Source organism: Euprymna scolopes, chromosome 9, assembly GCF_053919585.1.
Source record: "Euprymna scolopes isolate OS-2025 chromosome 9, ASM5391958v1, whole genome shotgun sequence".
NCBI lineage: Eukaryota > Metazoa > Mollusca > Cephalopoda > Sepiida > Sepiolidae > Euprymna > Euprymna scolopes.
The window spans coordinates 139695890-139716211 of NC_136490.1; the positions used below are offsets into that span (position 1 = coordinate 139695890).

Genomic DNA, 20322 nt, shown 5'->3' on the forward strand with positions numbered 1-20322 from the left:
ATTTACTTAGAGCAGGACAGAGAGGGGAAATTAAGAGAGAAAAAGAAACGAAGAATTTTTTTTTTTATTTGTAGCTAATGATAAGGTAAAGCCGTAACAATTACCCACTAGTATGGCATCGAGAGGCCCCACCAGAAGCTACTGCATGGTCCAGAATCCATTCACCAAATGGCAATACAGCAGCCCCAGTACTTTGCACCTGCTGATAGGACAGCCTCCTTAGTGGTTAATCCAAGGTTCGGGTCCCTGACTATCAGGCGGATAACGTCAGCCCAGACAAAACGTTTACCTCCAGCACCCTTACTAGTGACATGGCTACAAGGATAGACATAGAAACAGAAAATTTCCGCCATCTCAGCCAACTGTTCGCAAAAATACTGCAAACCTAGAAAACAGCTTTTTCTTCTCCCTTTGTTCGAAAAATCACTCATTTAAAAAATGAGGACTGAGGGACAAATAAGAAGAAGCGAGAGTAACAGGAGCTGCCAATAATATGACTACTTCATTTAATCACATAAATTAATATATGAATATATAATTTATGCGTAAATTTTCAGTATTTACTTCAACAGTGCTTAGTACATAGGTAGAGCTAGGTAGTAAGTTATGAAAATATATATGGCAATTAAGCTACGCCAAATATTCTGTGTTTCATTCTCGTGAGAATTAATTGCCATATATATTTTCATAACTTACTATATATACATACTAGCAAAAGTACCCATCGTTGACTGGGTTCAAAAACAGCCTACAGAAAATGGACTCTGATTTATGAAAGTATGATAGGTTATGAAAAGGAAGGGTTGTAAAGAGATAGCTTCGAATTTGGGGGTATCAAAACCAAAGCAAAATATGATGAAAGTAAAAATAAAATAGATAAACCTCATAATTTATTATACCATACCTGTTCACACTGAAACATTTATCACAATATTCTGTGGATCTATATTAAAAAATTATAGGGTCCTATTTGTGACCAGACACAGACACAGACGTTCAGCTTTATATATATATATATATATATATATATATATATATATATATATATATATATATATATATATATATATATATATAGAGAGAGAGAGAGAGAGAGAGAGAGAGAGAGAGAAAGTCCACTGTTTAAAAAAGCACCATTTATATGGTAATTTAAATTTAAAGGTTTTTTTAGACCAAATAAGTGAAATATATTTTTTTAATAAATATAATTGTTCATTAAAATTAAATTCTTTCAAATTAGAATCATGCAAGATTTTTCTTCAGGAAGTGTGTTTTTTTTTTTTGCCATGGTACATCTTAGATGGATTTTGAGATTGAGCTTTTAAAGTCCGAAATCCATCTGAGGACATGCCAAGTATTAACACCTGCATGACATGAAAAAACACACTTCCTGAAGAAGAATCTTTTACGATTCCAATTTGAAAGAATTTAATTTTAATGAACAATTATGTTTATTAAAACAAAATATTGCACTTGTTTGGTTTTAAAAAACATTTAAATTATATATATTAATAGCCAAATGCCAATACTACATAATCACGTTTGACACACTGGTTCCCGTCAGATCATCAAAGTTAAGCAACAATGAACTTGGCCAGTACCAGATGGGTGACCATTTGGGACTTCCAGGTGCTGTATATGCTCTCTGCTTATCTCAGCATTGTTTCCAGTCGTCCTGAACTTCTCCTTGCCACTGGACTCAAGCAGTACTGATTCAGGAGAGATGTGGTTGGGGAGTGTGCCACACAATTACATATACATCTGCCCCTACAGGGAGTATCCTTTGTCTTTTGAGACTGAATGAAGGCATTGAATCAAAACTAAAATTCAACATATAAAGTCGTCTCTTTCTCAATTGTTTTCATTTATTTAATTCTTCTTAGTTCTTTTAGCAGATCATTGCAACATGTTATTAAAAACAATAAAATGTAATTCGATTGAATTCTTTCTAGAAAATACTTTAACCTGATTGAAATTATTTTCATATGATTGATATCTTAAAAAAATGGCCATAACTATGTATTCATTAATACAAAGTTACTTTAAGAAAGTTCTTGCGGTTTTTGCAGTTTAAAATTCAGATGATAATATCTCAGCTCAAACAAAATTTTATTGATCGAAATAAGCACCATTAGAATCAACACACTTTTACCAACGTAAAACAAGTGTATTTATACCGTTAACGTAAAAATCTTGTGGTCTGATGAAGATAAAGTTGCTGAAGATGTTTTTGATATCACTTAGGATTTTGAAGCATTTCTCACGCAGAAAGTTGTCGAGATACCTGAAAAAGTGGTAGTCGGTAGATGAGAGGTCTGGAGAGTATGGCGGATGAGGCAGAGTTTCATAGCCCAATTCAATTTCTGCAGGGTTGGTTTTGCAACGTGTGGTTGGGCATTGTCATGGAGGAGAATTGGGCCTTTTCTGTTGACTAATAGTGGGTGTTGTTGTCGAAGTTTCTGATGCATTTCATCCATTTGTTGACAGTACTTCACCACCATAATGGTTCCACCTGCACTAAAAAAAACTGTAATTGATGAGACCGGTTGCAGACCACCAAACAGTAAGCATGATTTTCTTTTGGTGCAATTCTGGTTTTGGGAAATGTTGTGGAGTTTCGTCAGCGTCTAAACGCTAAGCTTAGCATTGCTGGTTATTGTAACGAAGCCACTTTTCATCGCAAGTCATAATCCAGTCGAGAAACGGGTTGTTCTTGTTGCATAAAGGAAGGGAAGCTGACATTTCATAACAATATTTTATTTGGTTGTCATTCAATTCATGAGGCACCCATTTATCAAGTTTTTTTGTCTTTCCAATTTTTCCCAAGTGGTTGGAAATCGTTGTATATGTTACGTCTAATTCAGAAGCAAGTTCTCAAACAGTTGTGTGTAGATTGGTTATGACTAAGGCTCTTAAGTGATTGTTGTCAACATCTAATGGCCGACCACTATGCTCATTATCTTCAAGACCCTTGTTGCCGTCACAAAATTTCTTAAACCACCATTGTGCTGTGTGTTCAGCAGTGGTTCCTGGGCCAAACACTTCATTGATATTACGAGCTGTTTCAGTAGCTTTTCAGCTTAGCTTGAATTGAAAAAGGAAAATTGGGCGAATTTGTTTTTTTTTTTCATAGCGAAAAACACTCTTTAAAATATATAAAGTAAAGGTATTATAATGAAAAATTAACTGAAAATACATCATTTGAAATCAAAATGAAAAATTCCACAAGAACTTTCTCATCGACCTAATAATTTAGAAAAACAAAAACACAAATTGCATATCAGAATATTAAACAATGCTGGATAAGTAAAGATAATATTATTTTAAACTAGCGGGGGTACCCGGCGTTGCCCGAGTGTTTGTTTCCAGGACAGGGGGGGGGGAAGTTTTAAAAAATGTTATGGTAGGTAAGTAGGAAGGATCAAACCCGGAGTCATGAGTAAAAGTAGGAAAATAAAGTGTGAAAAAAACAAAAAAAAAACATCTGCAACGTTAACAGTTCGGCCACCAAGAAAAGTCCATTCCAGTTGTTTAGGAAAAAAAAAAAAAAAAAAAAAAAAAACGACTACGGTAGGTCGGCGCGAACGTGAAAATATAATGTGAATTGTCCAGCACGCTAACCACTACGCCACAGAGCACTGCAGCTTAGTTTAGTGATTTTAAATAACTTCACATGAAAGAACTACGAAGCCAAACCGGTGTTCTCTTCTCAACTGTTCCTTGTGAACGATCCCCAAACGGTGTTAAGTGGTGGCAGGGGGAGGAGGAATTTATTATAGAGAAAATATTTTACCACTTCCATTGATCTTAACCGATTTTGGCCGTGACTTCTCAGCAGAAAAAGTATAGAAATCTAAGATTATCGAGGAATTTGAGAAATAATAAGCCTATTACACACCTCAGATATTGTTCTGCCGTTTGTGCATATTACATTTGCATGAAATATCTTGATTTTTAATCCTATTAATGTCAAAATCAGACAGGAAAAAATGAGTTCATTTTATTTATATAGAGATAAACATGATATTAAATAACATATTATTTGACTACAAATAGATATAATAACTGGTGTTGTGATTTAATATCATATACTGTTCAAATAATATTCAGAGTTTGGTGCTTGTCCAGAATTACCCTTATATTAAAAATCTGTATGATGTAGGTATGCATGAAAGAAAATATTGTACACAAAAATCATGTAAATTTATCAAGTAGTTTTATTTTTAAATAAAAAAGATAAAATTTTATCGAGAAACTCTGAGAGATGATCTCACGATGTCATCTTGAAAATATTCTGAAGGAAAAAGAAAGATAACTCCAATAATTCAAACTTGCAAAATTTTTAAAAGTGATTTTCTTAGCATAGGCAGGCATTAAAAAAAAACTCAGATTCGCTTAAAAATGATTTTCTTCATAAAAATATGCCTACATGATCAATTTATGTGATTTTTGGAAGACAATATTTTATCTCCATCATTTCACATCATCTCCACATTATAGAAATTTTTCTTTGTTTTTGTTTTTAATATAGGAGGAATTCTGGACAAGGTGAACTAGTATATGGTGTAAGAGTATAATATTACCATTCTGAACAAAGATTTAATTATTTTGTTACAAAATCTAAATTAAGAAAAAACTTTGAAAAAAATAGACAACTGTTTTTAATAGGATCATTAGTTTTAAAAGTTAATTGTCAGAAAATATGTTACAAATCATTTATAGAATCCATCTAACATATATAGTGATGTCTATAAATTCACATAACAACATAATTCCCATGATTTTCAGAAGCATTTTTTCATGTGCAGAAGAATTGCTGAAACATGAAACATGGAACAAACTGCTTCAGGTGTTGCCTGCTGAGACACTGTATCCTATAAAATCCTTATACTTTTTTAAAAATAATATTATTTGACTTTGTCTTAGTCTGTTTGTCCTTTATACCTTTTCTCAGAAACTACTGGGCCAATCTAGTTGACATTTTGTATGAAACTTTGTTATGATACAGTGCAGAATTTTTTATGACTTTCAATGTGACTTCAAGTTTATGACTTTCAATGTGAAAGGAGAGATCAGAGCTCTGGTTGGATCAACACTGAAAAAAGTCGCTGAGTTTACGTATCTGGAGAGCAACATAGTTTCCACAGAGAGACATATCGAAATTTGCATCTCAAAAGCTGGGCTGCATTGGATGGGCTGCGTTCAGTATGGACTTTGGGGCTAACTAACAAACTGAAAAAGCAGTTCTTCAGGGCAGTAGTAGAGTCTGTCCTTGTATACGGTGTTACAGCCTGGACACTCACCAAAAGATTGGAAAGAAAACTATACGGCACATACACCCGTATGCTACGAACAGTATTAAATATATCTTGGCAAAATCATTCCACAAAGCATCAACTTTATGGCAACCTACCTGCCATATCTAATACCATCAGGGAAAGACGCTTAAGATTTGCCAGTCACTGTCTGAGGAGCAAACATGAATTGGTGAGTGATGTATTGCTATGGACTCCACGACACGGACGCGCAAGCAAAGGACTAAATAAGGGAAATGAGAGTTACAAGGTTGCCAAAAGTAAACCAAAGTTTACCTTTCTACTCTACTAGTCCTCTGACAAAGGAGGGATTGGCCATAGTAATTCACTCCCATTCGTCCGCTCATTTGTTTGTACTTTTTTCAATAACCACGCCTTGGATTTTTTAAAAATTTGGCACAAATATTAGTCATGGTGAAAGTAAATTTTTGCTAGAATGGATTTTCCGGGACAACTCTGGTTGCCTCTCTAGAGAGCATTATAGGGGTAAAATTGCCCCTAAATCATTCATCCATTCGCACATTTCTCAATAACCACGCCTTGGATTTAAAAAAATTTTTTGCATAAACATTAGTCATGGTGAGCGTAAATTTTTGCCAGAACAGATTTACTGGGATAACTCTGGTTGGACCTTGAGGAGGCATTATAGGGATAAAATTTCCCCCAAATCGTTCATCTGTTCATTTGTTCACACTTTTCTCAATAATTATGGCTTGCATATTTTTTTAATTTTGCACAAACATTAGTCATGGTGAAAGTAAATTTTTCACTCATAGAGAGGGACCCTGCATGCTCGGCTTGTTTCTGTTGAGAGAGACAAGTGCAATAATATATTCATAAGCACACACACACTTTTATTATCAGATATATTTATTAATACTATCCAGCACTAAGATTGAACTTAAACTTTTAATCAATAGAAACTAGTTCCTTAATTATTGCTGTTAAATGTGTTTTATCTGCTGCTTGGAATTGATTTAGTCCATCATCTCAATTTCAGTTTATGGTATTTCTTTTAGAATCAGGACAATTATGTTGCCTTGTCAATCCCTGACAGCTCACCTCTCTCTCTCTCTCTTTCACACACACATGCACACATCTTATAACCTTGTCATCATATTTTCCTTTCAGAGATTTGAAAATTGAAATCAAGAAAAAGAAAAAGAAAATGGAAGCAATGCAGGTTTGTTGCTGTTTTTTCTTTTGTTATTCATCGCAAACAAGGCATGTGATATGAACCAGATTTATAGGAGCAATTTGGGTGGGGAGTTTGTCAACAAGATGTATGTTCACATCGCATTTACATTTACCCAGGATCAGCTTGATATCATGTTTCACTATTCTGATGCAGGTTTTCAGCTAACTTTTGCATCATTTATTTTTTAATTTCAAACGGAACCCTTCATTTACTTCATGGGGGTAGCATGCTCTCATTCAATACAATTGCAAATTACTTAGGATCTCTATCTAGTCATGGCTTACGGAATGAGAGCATGCTACCCCAACGAAGTAAATCAAATGTTCCGTTCAAAATTCTCTTTAGATTCCCAAGTTTGACAGAAACATTCCTGAGTTCAGCAAGATACAACTAAAGAAGGTATGAGGTTCCTATTTACAATGCCTCCTCACAGGACAGAGTTAGACACCAGGGTCGTTTTTTAATGTGGAGAAAAGGGGAAAAAAAAATAATTGTCTCAGTCGTGAAGGATTTCTCCTCCACTGACAGAGAACAAGAAATTGAAATGCAGCATCTGAAAAACAGATACTACACTTTGATCTTGTCCTGAAGGCCAAGTACCAAAATGTTGTGAAAATCACACTCAAGATGAGAACAGTAGTCCGAAGAATCCAAATAATAACATCATCGTTCGATTCCTTGACATTTGTTGCACCTCCCTTTTCACCCATCTTTCATCCAACTCTGCGAACGGTTCTGTTTTACAGATCTGGGTTATCTTGCACTCAGTGTGACTTTTGTCAAAATCCACACCAGCTAACTTAATTGCTATTGATGTAAGGTCCGTAATATGTAAGGATTGGAGAAAAAAACCTTTCACATACATGCTATTTTATTTATTATTAGTATTATTTATTCATAACAGACAAAAGAGGGTTGTAAAAACAAATATACAACAAATAAGTTTTTTTATCTTGTGCTTTAACTTATTTTAAAGCATTTTTTTTCTTCAAAACAAACCTAGTGTCCACTCTGTTAAGTTAGAATGAAAATAAAATGGCTGCCCATAGACTCTGCTTGAGAATCATTGATAATCACTCAAAAATTGAAAGTTAAACAAAATACTTGCAGAAACACATGCTAGAAATGTCACCAATTGTGCAAAAATATAAGCATTTTACCAGTAATTTTTTATTTCTAAGCGATTTATAAGAGTTCTTGTGCAGAGCTTATAGACAACCATTTTTTTTCATAATTTTTCAATCATTTGACTAATATCTTCACGAAATGCTTTCATTCTGCCTTATTGCAATTGATTTGCCTTTGCAAGATATAAATTTTGTAAAGAAAGTGATAAAGTTCATAATGGAAGATCCTCAAATCTGATCTTCCCTTAATAGAAGGTTCTTGTAAGAGATGGTGTGTCAATTTTTTTAGGAGATTCCTCAAAGCGTTCCTATAAAATCTGAATATTGTCAGGAATTATGGCTGAACGATGGTGATCACTGTGGTTTCTGTTGGCATCTGCTACACTTCCTGTTTCCTGAAATTTGACCACCAAATGTTGACTTGTCCTTCTATCAGGTACATTATTCCTGCCAAAATCTTTCCTGCATTGCTGCTGCGCCAGAAGAATTGATTTAGTGCAAAGTGCATTTTGATGATTTTTATCTACTGCTACATAATATAGTATCCAGTTAAATCCATATTCTTGTCAAAAGCTTGCTGTGTACATCACTTGAAAAATATGGGAAAAAATTGTAAAACTCAAATTTGGGATGAAAAACAAAATAGGGTACTTTTTTAACCACTCTATACAGATAAAAATTTGTGACGAAAAACAAAATGGGGTACTTTTTTTAACCACTCTATACAGATAAAAATTTGTGACGAAAAACAAAATAGGGTACTTTTTTAACCACTCTATACAGATAAAAATTTGGGACGAAAAACAAAATAGGGTACTTTTTTTAACCACTCTATACAGATAAAAATTTGGGACGAAAAACAAAATAGGGTACTTTTTTAACCACTCTATACAGATAAAAATTTGGGATGAAAAACAAAATAGGGTACTTTTTTAACCACTCTATACAGATAAAAATTTGGGACGAAAAACAAAATAGGGTACTTTTTTTACCACTCTATACAGATAAAAATTTGGGATGAAAAACAAAATAGGGTACTCTTTTAACCACTCTATACAGATAAAAATTTGGGACGAAAAACAAAATAGGGTACTTTTTTTAACCACTCTATACAGATAAAAATTCTCTACAAATTCCTCACACACATCACACACTCATATTTATGTCCGTCTATATTTCAGCTCACACAATCTGATATTGTACAATCCAACGAATCTTCTAGTTCTACGAATTTCCATTCTTCAAATGCAAAGATGAACCCAATTCTCAATAACTCTACAGAAGGAAATGATGTAAGCATTAGTAATGCTGCTATAACTCCAACCAACAGGATTATCACAACTCGTACAACCGATACCTCATCTTTACCTTACCACATCGTCTATCAAGTTAGTAACACCATTTCTCCACAAGACTTTCTTCAGACATTATTGGAAAAGAATTCCAAACTTGATGAATTCCCAGTTGAAAATTCCATTAAGGAATTTCAATCATCTTCAGCAACCACACTTATTGATCATTCTTCTAATCAATTCGATACTTCAAATAAAGACATAAAAGTCTTTAGTTCTAAAACCAAAAACGATGACTTAGTCACTAATTTGTCTCCTCAGGTGGGACAAAATTCAGGATTTTCATTTTCTGAAACAAACGACACAATTAAGAGCAATTCTTCCAGTTTAGAAATGGTTCATTCTAGTTCTGAATTCGATCAAGAAAAGAATGCACCAGCTGACAAGGCAGCCAATGACACGATGGTACTGTGTGGTTTACATGCTTGCGGGGATTTGACTTCGACTATTCTGCGAATGTTTGGTCAAAGTTCACATGTTGCTGCCATTGCATCTGTTGGATGCTGTTATATGAAACTCACAGGAATCAGGTAAGTTTTACTTCATTTCCTTTTCGGTCCCCTTGTGATTGTGGTAAAGAATACTTGCTTCTTGTTCAGAATTCTCCATATATTAAAAAACAAAAATAAAGAAATATCTGTATGATGTATGTACCTGTGACAAAACGAATATAAAGAAAAATTATTTTAAAGCAGTTAATGGGAATTCATAGGCATAACAATATAAATCTTGCAAGTTGGAATTATTGGGTTATCTCCCTTTTATTTTGAGATTGTTTTCAGAATGGCAGACAAGACAGCCACTTTTTAAAACTATAATTTCTTCATATCTTTGAAACTACTCGTTTCCTGGAATTTTAAACATTATTTTCATTTTCAGCACCCTCGAAAACCTATAATAGTGATAATTTTAAAGGATTTTTTGAAGGTGGAAAGATACTGCACTTTTACCAATGTTTCAATCATAGTCATTTGTTTTATTAGTTTTGCATATGAATTACATACAAATTATCTGATAACCTCTGGATTTGATGAAGGGGAGACTAAAACTTGCTGTTATGGTTTCAAATGATCTGAAATAACAGCAAGGGGAGGCTTGATCCTAAATATTTCTCATATATTATATCTCCTTTCTTTGGTTTTCATACATAAAGTAAAATTCACAGTGTATAAGGATTATTTGATGCTGGAGATATTCATAATCGTACCCTATTTCCAAAAAAAAAAATAGTAAATATTTATTTCTCTGCAAACAACATTGTACCAGTTTTTGCCTTTTATTTAATAAAGTTTCCTTAGATACTACTATATAATATGATTCAAGGGTGCATAGGTTGTAACACCAAGATTTATTTGGCATATATTTTCTTTCACTTCTTGCAACCTATGCACCCTCAAATCATATCATATAGTAGTGTCTAAGGAAAATCTATTAAATAAAAGTCAAGAACTGGTACAATGTTGTTTGCAGAGAAATAAATATTTACTATCTCACCTAAAACCTGACTTAGTAAATCAAAGCAAAATAATAATCTGCATCAAATATCATTGAAAAAAAAGCATCCTTTTTTTGTGAATGAAAATTTTCAAGAATACAATGCATATCTTTTTTGTTAACAGTAATGAAGCTGGCCAGAGTTCAGAAAGCATCTGCTATCCCATGAGTCAGTATTTATTATTAAAACAACATTGTTTATCGTATGAAGCCAGAGAAATGGCCTGCCATTTTGTTGATGCATACAGAAAGAGATTGATTGGTAAGATTTGTTTTTCAATAATATTTTTAAATAAAAGATTTTTTTTTCTCTCTTTTTTTCTAGTCTCTTTATTGATTTATAACCTAGCTGTATCTAACCAGCATTGTAAGGAATATTTTGGTCCCTCGACAAAGGAGAGATTGGACTAAGTAATTCACTCCCGTTCATTTGTTTGCACTTTTCTCACTTGGATTTTTAAAACTTTTGCACAAACATTAGTCATGATAAAAGTAAATTTTTGCCAGAACAGATTTTCTGGGATAACTCTGGTTGCCCACCTATGAGGCATTATAGGGGTAAAATTACCCTAAAATCATCCGTCTGTTCGCATTTTTGTCAATAACCACGCGCTGGATTTTAAAAAATATTTTCACAAACATATGTCATGGTAGAAAGTAAATTTTTGCCAGAACAGATTTTCTGGGATTACTCTAGTTGCACCCCCCTTCCAAGCAGCTATTATAGAAGTAAATTGCCCAAAATCGTTTGTCTGTTTGTTTGTTTGTTCGCATTTTTCTCAATAACCACACTTTGGATCTTTAAAAATTTTGTACAAACATTAGTTATGATGAAAGTAAATTTTTGCCAGAACAAATTTTCTGGGATAACTCTGGTTGCTCACCTAGAGATCATTATAGGGGTAAAAATGCCCACAAATTGTTCATCCATTCATTTGTTCATACTTTTCTCCAATAATCACGCTTTGGATTTTTGCATGTCATAGTGCATGCTCAGCTTGTTTATTTTCATGTTTGTTTAATTTTTAAAAACTATGCTGTTTAGTTTTTTTTTTATGAAATTATCATTATTTTTTAATAGGATTTGAAATGTTCGATTTAATTATTCCAGTATCATTTGGTAATTAAATTATTAATTGAACCAAATTGTTATGAAACTATGACTATTACTAAGAATTTTAAAACCCAAAATTACTTCCTATTTGACAGTTTATATGCTTCCCTATTCATTCAAAATTTTGAAGAGTCATAAAGTACTTGATTCTTTTCTTTTTATCAACTATTAGCAAGGTGCCTGGCATTGCTCGGTCACAAAATATGCTTAACCCTGCGTTGGTCACCTGGGTATTCCAAACATGGTTAGTCCCATGGTGTGTTTATACACCCAATACAAAAATAGTGTTATTATTTTGTAAAATAGTTATCCTACTAGTTTAGGATATATCTATAGTCCCTGTTGAAAAGCTTGAATCACTTGTATCTTGTTGTTATTAATATAAAATACAATAAAATAATGATAAAACTAAGGAAAAATTAAGGTATTACATAAGTTAAGCTCATAGTTACAAGACTGAACAAGTAATAAATTGTAAATAAAATAATTATCCCATCAAAACTTATAAAGAAAATACCAAAACATATTAATTCCATATTAAATATTACAGAGTAGCTTAATGATACATAATATGCGTTTATATCTACAAATTTTCATTCCCTCTGGAAAAATACAAAAATATATGAATCATAAAATCATACCTACTCAGCCGAGGTGAGTGGACACCGCAGGACAAAACGGCATCTACCTTCAAGAAAAACTGAGACACAACTGCGCCATACTATGTGTGCTATACCGTTACTGAGTCAGGAGAGTACTGAGAGGTAGGAAAAGAAATAAGTTGTTAACTAGGAATTATGAACACTTAAACAAAATTGGGGTGACAAAACACTCCATGGGACTAACGCAGGATTAAATATGATATTTTAATTTATGCAGATTTCATATTTATAATAATAAATAGAGACAATTATCGATTGATTATTATATTGTACCGAATATAGAGTAGTGATTTCAAAAGTAAAAAAAAATTCCATGGGCAAAATTTATTTCTAGAACTGCCCAGCCGTGGAACTCTGTTCCTCTGGTCTGCTTTCCAGTTGACTTTGAGCCATGATAAGTGGCGACTTACTTGTAAAAAAAAAAGCACGTTTTGTGGATGTGTTTGTAAAACAATCAGAGATTGCACAGGTGCGACAAAGATGAGAGCTTGATAGACAGTGTGGGACCTATTAGGTTGGAAACTCCTTTTTGTACACTGTCTAAGAGAGAGAGAGGTGAGTGGTTGGTGCACCAGCCCAAATATGGCAACAATACTCAATTCACCACTTCATCATTAGTAGCCCATTCCATTGCATCTTTGTAAAAGGAATTCAGCGAGAAAAATTTTGGACGGTTCAACCATCCAAAAAGTCATTGTATATTTTTATTTTATTTATCTTGTATTTTTTTTGTTACAGATAACTGTCCTAGTTTACGCCGCCATTGGTACCGTGCTGCATTACAAGTGGTTCTCCGGACTGTCCATCCAAATTTTGAACATGGCCGCATTAAGCTGACAGTTAAAAATGTGGAAAATTTATCATTTGAAACGTAAGTTCGTTAGATAACATTTTTATTGCAATTATTTTTATTGATAGTTTTGATATTTATAGATTTATTAATGTTAGTTGAATTGAAACGAGTATCAAAGGTTTTATGTATCAAGTGATCATGCGTAAATTGGAAAATCACATTTTATTTATTTTTAAATTTATTACATAACAGATTAAGTCTTATGCTAATGTATTCATGTATAGTGTATTAAGAAAAAGTAAACCTCCATACATAGTTTGCTTAATAAATCAGTCAGGTCAGAATGGAGTATTGTTGCCGCATCTGGGCTGGTGCATCTACCACTGGTCTCTCCCTTTTAGACAAGATCTAAATAAGAGTTTCTAAGCTAATAAGCCTCACACCATCAACCAAGCTCCAACCCCTGTCCTATCACTGCAATATTGCAGCCCTGTGTCTGTTTTACAAGTACTTTAATGGAATTTGCTCTGATGAATTCATAGCACTTATGCCCCATTAATGTACATACTCTCGGCTAACCCTACAAGCAGCAAAATTCCACCCCTTAACTGTTGAGGTCCCTAGATGCTGGAAAGCCTTCTACTCTAATAGTTTATCAACTTTGGACTGCTAGATTTTTGGAATTGCCTCCCTGCTTCCCTGATTGTTCTAACCTGTAGAAATTTAAATGTACTGTGAACAGACATCTCACTCATCTTCTCAAATAATCCCCTATAGACAGGATCCCAAATTGTAGCCCCTTATGTTCCAAGTGGCAATATGCCTTGCTTGGGGTGAAAAAGAAGTAAAAAAAATTCTTCTCAGATTCTCCCGACTCGTTCCTTCCAACCATCTCTGTCAGCAGATCCTCCAGATAGCATCTAGAGTCTTCTACAAGTTGGTTGATGTAGGTGTTATAATTTTGTAATGGATTTCATAGGAGAATGTCACTTACAAGTTCTGACTTACTTCGGTACTCATGTATTAAAGCGGTACCCATTTGAAAGATAAATTTGGCATGCTAAAACCTACGCAATCGAAAAATAGTCTCAAATCCACCGTTTCCCTTTGCTTTCTTTGTGTACATTAATTATAATTAATTTTTTTAAGAGGACAATTTATCTCTTTAATACTTAATAATTTAAAATCAACAAGAATGGAAAACACTTCTTAACATTCAACTTAAATTAAAACGTGATTATCTTATTACTCTTTAATTGGAAGCCATGTTTAGTTTCAGAAGAGTTTCTGATGGCTAGTTATTCTATACCAGTCTTGGAGATGAAGAATTCCCAGTGGACAGCTGTTCTGTACAGGTTCTGGACTTTATAATTTTGCAGCTAAAGAGTTGTTGACATGAAAAAATTATGTGTTTGAATGATGAGAGATTTAATTTTTATGGAGCAATTCTGGTTTCTGATTGATTAATAGCAGAATGTGAATTAATTTGATTCGTCAGTTCCTAGTAGCACCATTTATAAATAGAATCTCCCAACACTGAGGGACCATTATGAGTCAAAAATATTGTGACATTACAATGAAAGAAAAAGTCGACCGTGGATGTTAAACTATTATAAATTAAACTCTCACTTCCCTTATTTTCGTCCTTTAGTTCTCACATTCCAGGAGTGATGTTTCTGACAAAGAGGGAAGAATTGATGTTTACTGAGTCAGAAGCTATTCCATGTAATACTTATTGTTGGCAAGTTTTTGACCTTGAAGTAATACTTTTTTAGCTCTTTACATCAAGTGGTTTCATGCCTTATCCAGAGCGATTTCCATTAAAAAAAAAAGAAAGAAAAATTAAAATGAAAACTTTTAATCTTAAAAATCAATTCTTGTTAATGTACCCGAAGAAAAATGGATTAAATAAAAGGTTCCGCTCCAAATTCTGTACAGCTTCATGAGTTCACTAGAAAGATTCCTGAATTTAACACGATACATCTGAAGAAAGTTCGAGGTTACATTGGCTAAAACATCACAAGAATAAAACTCAAGATGAGAATAGTAATACGAATAATCTAAATAATAAATGATCAATCCTGGTTTTTGTCCAGAATTCCCCTTCTATTAAAATTTTGATTCACGAGGGAAGAGAGAATGTCAAAAAAAAAAAAAGAAAAGTTAAATATGTACATATATTTATATTACATGTGGCAGCACAGTCCTGAACAAGCCTGTTCACGCAATCCTGAATACCTTCGACAATTCAGCATGACACGATAACGTCGACTTGACACAATATGATCCCGAACAACACCATCGATTGACACAACACAATCCCGAACAATACCATTGAATTGACACAGCACGATCCCAAACAACACCGTTGGTTGATACAACATGATCCCAAACAATACCATTGAATTGAATCACCACAGCTTGATCACAAATGCAGTAACACAGAGCAATATTTTTCAACTGCCCCTGAATGACTTATCAGCTTGCTTTTATAGCCATTGGGCGAAACTCAATTGTTGCTGTGGATAGGATGGATGGAGTTTATTTTTAGACTTTTAATTTGCAATCCAAAGGTCCTGGGTTCACTTTTCACCGCAAGTAGGCTCGATTTATACACTGGCACACAATTTTTGTGCACTTCTGCGCATGCTCGTCACATAAAATAAAAATAAAGAAAAAATCTGTGTGAGGTACATGACAAATCGAAAATATCATATTTTGAAAATTACATAAATTGACCAAGTAGTTTTATTTATATATAAAAAAAATCAAATTTTATGAGTATTTGAAAAATGACTGCCTCACATGCCATTTTGAAAACAATCTCAAGAAACAAAGAGAGATAACTCAACAATAATTCATGTTTACTTTATATTTATGTTGTAATTTTTTTTTTACACATTTTCACTCCAAACAAAGTAAATTGCCAGTTGGAGCAGAGGGGGCTACTATTTGGGATCATGTCTAATAGGGTACTGAAGGGAGTTAAGCAGCAAGATGTCTGTTCGCATTACATTTAAACTTCTGCAGATTAGTACACTCAGGGAAGCAGGAAACAGGGAGGGAATTCAAAAGTCTAGATATTCCGAGGGAAGAAACTTATTAGAGTGAAAGGCTTTCTGACATCTAGGAACTACAACAATAAACGGGTGAGATTTACAAATTAGAACATAAATCTTACGAATTATTGTTGAGTTATCTCTCTTCCACGTTTTAACATGCTTTGTTTATGGTAAAAAAGAGTAAATAAAAGAAAAACGTTTTCAATAATAAATAAAAGAGTCTTTATGCATATGTGCAGGTGGCGGTCAGTGGGGGACAGTGTTATACATGCTTTCTGCTTCTTCTAATAGGTGGTCATCAATTGTCTTGTCTGTTCAGCTAAGATGAATAAAAACTCTTTTCATGAAGAAAGACACAAGGAGATGTTCGCTGAGAGTTTTCATATATGTTTTTTGGGGAGGGGGATAGAATTTTCTCAGAGAGAGAGACTAATGTTATCATTTCTAGTTATTTACATCTTAAACTTTCTAATTACAGTTCAGAATTTTTGAGAAGAGGTATGAATGTTTGTATTATTTAAATTAATCGGACTATTGTTCTCATCTTGAATGTTATTGGACCAAAACGTGCAGATAACACTCAAGATGATGAAAATTGTCCGATTAATTTAAATAACACTTAACTTTCTATCTTACAGAAATGACTGATGCAGATCACTGAGATTATCAGTTTTCCACATCATTATTGGCCGTGTCTCATTCGCATGACTTCCAACAAGAGACTGATCTGAAGACCTTAGTTTTCTCTCACTCAAAAAGCATGACATCATTCATCATTGTTTCTGAATTTTTGAGATGAGGATTGGTTATTGATATTATTTGGATTTTTTGGATTACTGTTCTCATCTTGAGTGTCATTTTAACAATGTTTCGGTTAATGTAATCTCCGACCTTCTTCAGGTTTATCTTGTCGAACTTGGAAATGTCTGTCGAACTCAGGATTCTGCACAAAATTTCAAACAGAACCCTTTATCTACTTCACGTGGGTAGCATGCTCTTATTCTGTCAGCCATGACAATACAATTGCGAATTACTTAGGACCTCTATCCAGTCATGGTTAATAAAACAAGAGCATGCTACCCCCTTGAGAGAGAATAATGTCATTGTAGCGAGTTATTTACTTCTTAAACTTAACTTTCTAACTAAACAAAATTAGTGACACGGACAGAGATCAAGGTAAAATTTGCTAAAGTTACCAGTTTTCTACATCATTGGCAATATCTTGTTCACACGGCTTCCACGGATTAACTGAGCAGAAAACCTGGAAAATATGACATCATTTTTCATAGTCTCTCTGTTTTTTCTACATTGTTTGACCTGTTGCCTCCTTTCTGAACTTTACATCACCTGTCTTTCAATTAACACTAGGAACAATTGTTTTGCACTCAGTGGGACACTTGTCAAAATTCACACTAGCTAACTTGAACACCACTAATGTAGGGCACCTAATGTGTAACATCAGTGTTCATTTTTTGTTGTTTTCCTTGACAGATATTTAGAAAAAGCATTGAAGCATCTCGGATTGGATATAAATGATGTGCCTTCTGACATTCTCAACAAATGTAAAGAGACGCAGGATTCTTGGAAGGATGTTGTATGTTTCTACACAACTCGCTTAAGTCTTGCACCAGTTGTTGAGACTTTGCTTCTGCTCGACAGAGTTCTTCATCTAAACGAATTAGGTAAGTGGATTCTAAATTCATACATGTTTCTTTTTCTTTAATAATTAATGATAACATTGTTCTGAGAATGAAACGTTTTTGTCTAACTCAGAATATTGGTTCTTGTCCAGAAATCCCCCGATATACAAAGTAAAAATAAAGAGAAATTTGTATGATATATGTACCTGTGAAGGAACAAAAATATCATATTCCAAAAGTTACATAAATTGACCGAGTAGTTATTTTTTTAACTAAGAAAATCAAATTTTATGCCATCTTGAAGAAATAAAGGAGATAACTCAATTCGAACTTGGGAGATCAGAATCAACCTTGTAATGGCTATGAGTTACCATTAATTGCTTAAAATCGTTAAAAAATGATTTGAAAATATACCAACACGATAGTTAAAGAACCTTAATACAAAAACAATTTTGATTTGTTTTTACAAGACCGGTTTCTAATAAGGAATAATTTTATAAGTTATATATATATATATATATATATATCCTTCGAATGGCCTTAGCAATAAGAGTTTTGCCACAAAATTTCTGATGAGGACATAAGAAATTGTCCAAAACACGTTAAACGTATTACAATAATTGAAAAAATTAAAATATCAAGTAAAATAAAAACCAAGTATATAAAAAAACAACAATTGTTGATGACCCCATTCTTATATATATATATATATATATATATATATATATATATATATATATATATATATATATATATATATATATAGTCATCCAAATACAGTACTGTTTCACTGTTTCACAGCTCATCAGTATGGCTAGACAGGCAACTTCCTCAAGCCAGGATTGAAACCTGATCGTCTGTACGACAGTCAAGACTTCTAACCACTACGCTATTGGCAGCTGCTGTGTGAATCATGAGTTTAATGATGTTTTGACATCGTCCAAACTACCTAAGCTCGATTTGTTTACATAAAGAGCATCGCTTGTACGCTAATGGTAATTCGTGTATCACTTCTCAGAATGCTCAACTCAACATGAGGAGCATTATTTTTTGATTTACTAACAATTATTATGTATTCACCTGTCCACCTGTCATGGCAAAAGTAGTATAAATTCTAGAAAATACAAAAAATAATCCAGTAGTTAATGTGCTAGAAGTATTTAAAAAAATCAACTACAAATTACATTCCCATATTGGGTGGTGGACCTTTAATTTAAGTCAAGGGTTATTTTCCTTGATTGTCATACTGGATTGGTTGCACAACTCTTCCTCATTAAAACATACGATAACACCTAATAACTTGTTGAATTCTATTTTTACTTGTAATTATTTTTCTACTGAATCATTTTTTGTAATTCCACCTGAAATATGTTCGTTTGAAAAATCACAAATGTAAACAAGCATCGTATGTCGTGTCTGGTTGTATTTAAAAGATTGTTTGTGTGTCTATATACACAATGTTGTTTATTATTTATCCTTATTATAGCCGTCTTTGTCATTATTTTAGTTTGTGATGGCTATAGTTACCAATCTGTACATGCAACATTATTCTGATATCATTAAGAATAAATTTCGGCCGTATTACCCTGCTTGAGTAAATCAAAAATAATGCTTTCAAGTTGTTGGTTGCACATTATAAATCCTTCGGACATGTCTTTTTACTTTCCATGTTTTACATTTCATCTGTTATGCAATCAACTGCAAAATTACAAAATCACACAAATTTTTACTATTTATTTTTTCAACTTGCAGGTTTTGGCTGTGCTTTGGTGCCCATCTTTGAACCAATATTATCACCCAGAAACTTCTTGCTTCTAGCGATCAAACCATCACTGTCATGAAAAACCAATACAGTTGTTTCTTTTCACGAAATGTCTATAAAATCAAAAATAAAATATCTGTGATATTTACAAAAGCGGTTTGTCTTCTCATTTCTAGAATTCTAGAAAAAGCGTTATTTTTGTCAGAACTGCTGAGAAATGATTTTGACTTGTATGATCTAAATACTATGCATTTTTGCAAAGATTGCCCCTGCAGATGTGAGATGGGAAGTTGACAGCTAGAAAGAGATCTAAGAACTACCAGTGATGAATGCCATCAGTCCAATGACTGAAGTTAAGAAGCTTTCTCAGCTACTTTAAACCTCTAAGAATATCTCAGGAAGAGACAAGACTCCAACTGTGAGTCAGATGCCTAGAGAATACCCACATCTCCTACTGGTATGGGAATCTCTTCCTTTGAGGCTCTCTCTCTTGGTTCAGAAGCACCTTAGCTCTGATAGAAAGCACTCAACTGCCTGAGGACAGAAATAGGATGATCAAAAGTTACTATGACCAGATGAGGTTACAAAACTGACCAACCTGTGGTTTTCTACAGAGACAATCTCTAGAGCTGCATTAAATGATGGGAGAAATGAATTGTTCCTATTTAGGGAAAGACTAATAATTGTGCCAAGTTTTGTTGCTTTACTGCTATGAGAAGTAGGTCAGGGACGTTACTTATTGAACACCTCATAAGTTAAGCTACACTTATTTATTGTTGTTATAAAGTTCAACTTTAAAGCAT

The 20322-nt window shown here is 33.4% G+C and overlaps 1 protein-coding gene across 3 annotated transcripts in view; it reads left to right on the forward strand.

Moving 5' to 3' along the window:
- LOC145284874 (methyltransferase-like protein 25B) overlaps nucleotides 1-19672 on the forward strand; it is a 78242-nt gene extending 58570 nt beyond the window's left edge. For all 3 annotated transcript variants that reach the window (XM_080133896.1, XM_080133895.1, XM_080133894.1), the window contains 6 exons: nucleotides 6447-6498; nucleotides 8822-9522; nucleotides 10612-10748; nucleotides 13001-13133; nucleotides 17609-17799; nucleotides 19510-19672. In XM_080133896.1, coding sequence (XP_079990022.1) covers nucleotides 6447-6498; nucleotides 8822-9522; nucleotides 10612-10748; nucleotides 13001-13133; nucleotides 17609-17799; nucleotides 19510-19598 — 1303 coding nt within the window. In that variant the 3' untranslated portion in view covers nucleotides 19599-19672. The remainder of the gene's footprint in view (nucleotides 1-6446; nucleotides 6499-8821; nucleotides 9523-10611; nucleotides 10749-13000; nucleotides 13134-17608; nucleotides 17800-19509) is intronic.
- The last annotated feature ends 650 nt before the right edge of the window (nucleotides 19673-20322 follow it).